General features: G+C 51.6%; 1 protein-coding gene across 2 annotated transcripts; it reads right to left on the bottom strand.

Moving 5' to 3' along the window:
• Nucleotides 1-1,229: 1,229 nt before the first annotated feature.
• On the bottom strand, nt 1,230-6,431 carry TMEM276 (transmembrane protein 276). 2 transcript variants are annotated; one of them, XM_081012867.1, is made up of 4 exons: nt 6,359-6,431; nt 4,530-4,624; nt 3,712-3,814; nt 1,230-2,341 (listed from the first exon to the last, which is right to left on the bottom strand). In XM_081012867.1, exons 2-4 carry the CDS (start codon nt 4,535-4,537, stop codon nt 1,826-1,828), a joined length of 627 nt encoding a protein of 208 aa, XP_080868993.1. In that variant the 5' UTR covers nt 4,538-4,624; nt 6,359-6,431; the 3' UTR covers nt 1,230-1,825. The 2 variants fall into 2 exon arrangements, with proteins under 2 accessions (XP_080868993.1, XP_080868994.1); XM_081012868.1 differs by lacking the exon at nt 6,359-6,431 and adding an exon at nt 4,785-5,124.
• Between the last annotated feature and the right edge of the window lie 563 nt (nt 6,432-6,994).

Raw genomic sequence — 6,994 nt, 5'->3', positions numbered from 1 at the left:
TCCCGGGCAGGCTACAGGAGTACTGTTTTGGGGGGACAGGGGTGGGCTGGTGTGGAGGTCTCCCTGGTCCTGAATGGGGTAACTGTGCCCCTGAAGGACCAGGTGCGTAGCCTGGGAGTCATTCTGGACTCACAGCTGTCCATGGAGGCGCAGATCAATTCTGTATCCAGGGCAGCTGTCTACCCGCTCTATCTGGTATGCAGGATGAGACCCTCCCTGCCCACGGACTGTCTCGCCAGAGTGGTGCATGCTCTGGTTATCTCCTGCCTGGACTACTACAATGTGCTCTATGTGGGGCTACCTTTGAAGGTGACCCAGAAACTACAACTAATCCAGAATGTGGCAGCTAGACTGGTGACTGGGAGTGGCCGCCGAGACCACATAACACCAGTCTTGAAAGACCTACATGGGCTCCCAGTACGTTTCTGAGCACAATTCAAAGTGTTGGTGCTGACCTTTAAAGCCCTAAATGGCATCGGTCCAGTATATCTGAAGGAGCGTCTCCACCCCCATCATTCTGCCCGGACACTGAGGTCCAGTGCCGAGGGCCTTCTGGCGGTTCCCTCATTGCGAGAAGTGAGGCTACAGGGAACCAGGCAGAGGGCCTTCTCGGTGGTGGCGCCCACCCTGTGGAACACCCTCCCACCAGATGTCAAAGAGAAAAACAACTACCAGACTTTTAGAAGACATCTGAAGGCAGCCGTGTTTAGGGAAGCTTTTAATGTTTGATGTATTATGGTATTTTGATATTTTGTTGGAAGCTGCCCAGAGTGGCTGGGGAAGCCCAGCCAGATGGGCGGGGTATAAATAATAAAATATTATTATTATTATGGCTGACAAGAGGCACGCGAGCCCTTTTAACCAGCAGCCTGCTGGTTTCACAGCTGTGACACACCCAACAGCTTTGTAAGTTGCCGCTATGAAACCTTGAGTTAATAACTTCCACCCATTCACATTTGGCCTGGCTTCCTGGCCAGCGCACCCAGGAAAGCGCCGAGGGACCGGCGAAGCAAACCAGCGGGGATCTTTGGTGTCAGCAGTGGGATTTCCAACATTCGCAGTGCGAGGTGGCGCCGCCCATGCTCCAAGGACACAGCAGCCCTTGCCCATCTCTGCCAGCTCACTAAACCCAGCAAGCTCTGCGAAGGAAGAAGCTGGCTGCCTGAGATGGGCAGTGCCCAGGACCCCTTGCTGCTGATCTAAGGTTGTTAACAGAGAACAACTTAAGGTTTACGTACAGAGATTGCAATTGGGTTGAACCACAGGTTACACGGAAAGGGGGAGGATGTTAGGATATAGTTCCTCCTTAAAAGAGTCAGGCATGATTGTTGTGTGTCACATGCCTGTTTACTCCCAGCGCTGTTCTCGCTGGGAACTTCCGTTTTGTATATAGCTTTTGTTCCTGCTGTTTCCTCGACACGGATGCAAGCTGTCATGTTTGTCCTTTGTTCTGACCTACATTGAATAAAGCTGTAAATATGCTCTTCTGTCTGAATCTTCCGTTGCGGAGACTGTTGAAAAGGGCGTGCATCAGTCTTGGAATGTGTCTGAGGCTCATGTCGCTAATTGACTGATGCTGTTTCCACGGGAGCAGGTGATCGTCCGGAGACGACGATGAGGCTGCCTGATGCCTCTGTCTCCCTGGCAGTATCCAAACAGGCAGCGCCCTTTCCAGAGTCGTAGGCTCCCTGAAGACTTTCCCGGAGGCCATTTCCCAAGCCTTTTTGCGGCACCCAACAGACATGGCCAGCCTTTCCTCTGCCTCATCTGATGCTGCGATGGCCCCACTGCCCGTCGGACCCCCTGGCCTGCAGTCCCCACCCCCTCAGTCCAGTTCTCGGTGCTGTGCTTGCAGAGCCCGCCGCAAAGCCAGGTTTGCCAGCACCATGAGGCAGCAGACAGCGTCCTCTTTCCGGAGCACCAGCAGCCGCCGCAGCTGGGTCCCTGCCAGCACCCCAGCCGTGCCCACCAAGAGGCTGCCCGCAATCCCGCAGGCGTTTCCGGTGAAGATGGAAGCGATCAGGACGCTGATGGAGACCACCGAGGTGACAGAGTGGGCCACCATGGCCTTGCCTTCCTCGGAGAAGGAGCCTGAGCTGCTGGCCAGCAGCAGCAGCAGTGCGCCCCCCAAGAGGGCGTTCGCCGTGGCACGGTCCCCGTTCAGCCAGTGGAAGCCAAAGGCGAGCAGGGGGAGGCCCACCACTGTGGAGACCCAGGCGTTGTCTGGGCTGTAGTGGGCAGCCTCCGAACCGATCCCTGGGGGGGCGGTGAGGTGGGTGGCCGTATCCAGGAGGGGCACAAGGGCCTGGAGGAGGAACCCGGCAGAGGTCCCTCGATTGATCTGCAAAGAGAGGGAGGAAGTGGCGAAAGGAGCTCAGATAATAATAATAATAAAGGTAAAAGGTAAAAGGACCCCTGACCATTAGGTCCAGTCGTGGACGACTCTGCGGTTGCGGCGCTCATCTCGCTTTATTGGCCGAGGGAGCCGGCGTCCAGCTTCCTGGTCATGTGGCCAGCAGGACTAAGCCGCTTCTGGCGAACCAGAGCAGCGCACGGAAATGCCCTTTACCTTCCTGCTGGAGCGGTACCTATTTATCTACTTGTACTTTGACGTGCTTTCAAACTGCTAGGTTGGCAGGAGTAGGGACTGAGCAACGGGAGCTCACCCCGTCGTGGGCATTCGAACCGCTGACCTTCTGATCGGCAAATCCTAGGGTCTGTGGTTTAACCCACAGCGGCACCCGCGTCCCAATAGTAATAATAATAATAATAATAATAATAATAATTTATTTATACCCCACCCATCTGGCTGGGCTTCCCCAGCCACTCTGGGTAGCTTCCAACAAAATATTAAAACACAGTAATGCATCAAACGTTAAAAGCTTCCCTAAACAGACCAACACAAATGTGTTGGGAATTATATTTAGCCGTTGCAGCTTCTCAGCTTGGTCTCTGCAAGGAAGAACCCGCCCAGTGACCCTTGTCAGCAACGCAGTTTCAGGAGGGGGAGCGAGCAGCAGACCTCTGCACATCCCGGAGCGCAAAGCCCTGTTTCCACATGCAGATTTTACATTTGCCAGGCGTGCATGTGCAAATAATAATAATAGTAATTTGGCAGGTTCCAGGTTCCCTGTCACACAGAGCAATTATTTGTCAGCCTGAATCCAAAAGTCCTCTCTAGCAAAGTTAAAGCTCTGGTTTTCCCAGTAGTGATGTATGGAAGTGAGAGCTGGACCATAAAGAAGGCTGATCACCAAAGAATGGATGCTTTTGAATTCTGGTGCTGGAGGAGACTCTTGAGAGTCCCATGGACTGCAAGAAGATCCAACCTCTCCATTCTGAAGGAAATCAGCCCTGAGTGCTCCCTGGAAGGACAGATCCTGAAGCTGAGGCTCCAAGACTTTGGCCACCTCAGGAGAAGAGAAGACTCCCTGGAAAAGACCCTGATGTTGGGAAAGATGGAGGGCACAAGGAGAAGGGGACGACAGAGGACGAGATGGTTGGATAGTGTTCTCAAAGCTACGAACATGAGTCTGACCAAACTGCGGGAGGCAGTGGAAGACAGGAGGGCCTGGCGTGCTCTGGTCCAGGGGGTCACGAAGAGGCGGACACGACTAAACGACTAAACAACAACAGCAACAGCAAAGGCCCAGCACCCAGCAAGCAGAGACACCAGGCGACTCCCCAAATCAAGCTCCACCCCTTTCTTACCTGGAAGGTTTGGAAAGCGGAGCCCATGGAAACGACACACAGCAGGAGGTTGGAGAGCAGACCGGTTACCTCATCAGGCCAGCCAGGTATTGAGGCCGAGGCTCTGCAAATGAAGGCATAGAGAAAGAGGATTATTTCACACCTCCTTAGAATCAAAGGGACCCCAAGAGTCATCTAGTCCAACCCCCTGCAATGCAGGAATCTCAGCTAAAGCATCCATGGAAGATGACCATCCAATACAGTGGTACCTTGGTTCTCAAACTTATTCCATTCCGGAAGTCGGTTCCAAAACCAAAGTGTTCCAAAACCAAGGCATGCTTTCCCATAGAAAGCAATGCAAAATGGATTAATCCGTTCCAGACTTTTAAAAACAGCAAGTTAGCATGAATTTTACCATCTAACGAGACCACTGATCCATAAAATGAAAGCAGTAAACAATGCACTGCAGTCACACAATCAATCAATCAGTAGCTGAACTGGGTTCCACACAGTCACAAAAACGAAACAAAAAAGAGCCACAAAAACGCAAAATATGGTAAATAGCAAAAACTGACAGACCTCAGAGTAACACTCAAACCGGAAGTGTGGCACTCAAAACGGAGCACATTCGGCTTATGAAAAATGTTTGCAAACCAGAACACTTCCTTCTGGGTTTGCTGCGTTTGGGTTCCAAGTTGTCTGAGTACCAAGGTACCGCTGTATCTTCTTTAAAACCTCCATGGAAGGAGTCGCAAGGGAGTCTGGTTCCACTGTTGCTCTTTGTAAGGCAGCGAGCGGCCAGCCCCAGGGGTCAGCTGTTTTGATTCTGAGACACTCACTCTGCCATGGCGACTTTTGCTCTGCGAGGGAAGGAGCGTGCAGGTTAAGGAGCCCAGGAGTCAGGATGAGACACGGCTGCTGCGCGGGCATCGAGCTACAAGACCATGAATCGGTAAGCCAGGTGTCAGAGGCGAAGTTCTTGCTCTCTGCATCTCCTAACCAGGAGGCAATTTCAGACAGGTAATCAAGTATCCAGCACTTCCCCCAAGATTGAGGGCAGGGGCAGGCAGAGGATCAGCCTGAACGCTGCTCACCTGGGCTCAGCCGTGGGGCTGAAGTTCATAATCAAAAACTGATAACCTCAGGTGCCTGGTTAGAAAGATGGCGGCATATTGCTAAAGCAGGGAAAAAGCCGACTTTTAATGAAAAGTTGGGCAAGGGGTAAAGCAAAGGCACTGGACTTTGTGGTCACTTGGGTGTGACAGACATCTGTGGTTCCCAAACATGGTTCCATAAACTCACCCCTAGCGCTTCCTATCCAGCCCTATAAAAAGCCTTATTCAAAACAGCAGTGTGCAGTGAGGAGGATAACAACACACACAAATGAGAAACAGTAACAAATTATTGCACATTTATTCAAAGGCCAATTAAAGCTATTTACTTTCTTCTTCATTTTTGTTCCTATGTTATGTATTTTTGTGTTTCCATGTTGCAAACTGTCCCGTGATCCTCAGATGATGGGCAGCAAAGAAATTGAATGGACAAATACGACAAGACTGATTCGACACAATGGATGAACTTGGCCTAGATTCTCAAAGTCCAGCAATGCGTCTCACGTCCAGCGCTCTGCTGACCGCTCCCTTGCCTCTTAGTGCGCCCCCCTCTTTGAGAACCCCACTTTGGGAGCCGCTGGTGTACATGGAAAAAAAAAACACCTCTAGGGTCTGAGTTTGCAGTTTTCCTCCTCCCTCCCTGCCCCTCTTCCTTTTGTGTTGCATCTCCTAAATTGCGAGTCTGGGACCCCTTGCCTCTTAGCACGCCCCCCTCTCTAGAGAGCCCCACTTTGGGAACTGCTGGTGCACATGAAATTAAAAAAAAAAACACCCTCTAGGGTCTGAGTTTGCCTTTTTCTTCCTCCCTCCCGACCCATCTTCCTTTTGTGTCATGTCTCCTAAATTGCGAGTCTGACCGTTTGAAAGTGGTGCTGGGGCCCCTTGCCTCTTAGCGCGCACCCATCTCCGGGGAACCCCACTTTGGGAACCGCTGGTGCAAATGAAATAATGATAATAATAATAATAATAACCATGTAGGGTCTGAGTTTGCCTTTTTCTTCCTTCCTCCCAGCCCCTCTTCCTTTTGTGTTGCATCTCCTAAATTGCGAGTCTGACTGTTTGAAAGTAGCGCTGTGCCCCCTTGCCTCTTAGTGCACCTGCCTCTCCAGAAAACCCCACTTTGGGAACTGCTGGCGCACTTGAAATAATAACAATAATAATAACCCTCTAGCATCCGAGTTTGCCTTTTTCCTCCTCCCTCCCAGCCCCTCTTTCTTTTGTGCCGCGTCTCCTAAACTGTGAGTCTGGGACCCCTTGCCTCTTAGAGTGCCACCCTCTCCAGAAAACCCCACTTTGGGAACCGCTGGTGCACATGAATAATAATAATAATAATAATAATAATAATAATAATAATAATAACAACAACAACCCTCTAGGGTCTGAGGTTTGCCTTTTTCCTCCTCCCTCCCTGCCCCTCTTCCTTTTGTGTGGCGTCTCCTCGACGCCAAGTTCCCAGGCAGCGAAAGTCCCGCAAAAGAAAAGAAAAGAAGGGAGGAACGGGCTCCCCCGGCCTCCATTTGCCCGGCCCGGCCCGCGCTTCCCTTCCCTCTCCCTACCCGGCCCGTTTCTCCCCCGGAGTCCGCCAAGCGCCCGACAGCGAGTTCCCCACGGCTAGAGCGGCATGTCGAGAGGAAAACCGGAAGAGGAAAGAGCCATAGAGTGCGCCAGGCTAGAGAGGCAAGAAGGAACCATAGAGTCTTCCTTTTCCCAGCGGGGGAAACAAAGCCACTTTGGGAGGTTTCGCCACAGCCGGGAGACACTCTCGGCCTTTCTCTCGACTTCTTTTAGAAGAGGCTTCTTATTTTGCTAAAATAACTCTTCTTGGATTGGGCCTTCCTAGTAAGGGCAAGGAAAAAGGGCAGCGGCTTCAACGGTCGCTACTGGGCAGGCGCGGTCGGGACTGAGCACGCGCAGTAGCACCCAACCCTAGAGGAAAGTGAGCGTTGTTGCGACAAGAAACTTAGGGCGCCCAATCAGGAAGATGCGTTTGTCTTCCTTGGGTATTCTAGTGTTAATAATAATAATAATAATATAATAAATTTTAGTGTTAGGAGAGAGGGGAAAGCTGCAGTCCAGTTTGCACGCTTTACCTGGGAGGGATTCCCGAGGAAGTCAGCGGGACTTACTTCTGAGTAGACCTGCCCCAGATTGCACTGCTCAAAAAACTGCACCGGTTTGCATTGCTCAAAAAA

The sequence above is a fragment of the Podarcis pityusensis genome (genome assembly GCF_964106645.2).
Source record: "Podarcis pityusensis genome assembly, chromosome: 7".
In the NCBI taxonomy this organism is placed as follows: domain Eukaryota; kingdom Metazoa; phylum Chordata; class Lepidosauria; order Squamata; family Lacertidae; genus Podarcis; species Podarcis pityusensis.
Note: the sequence above shows the minus strand (reverse complement) of the source record. Positions and strands in the feature narration are given on the sequence as shown.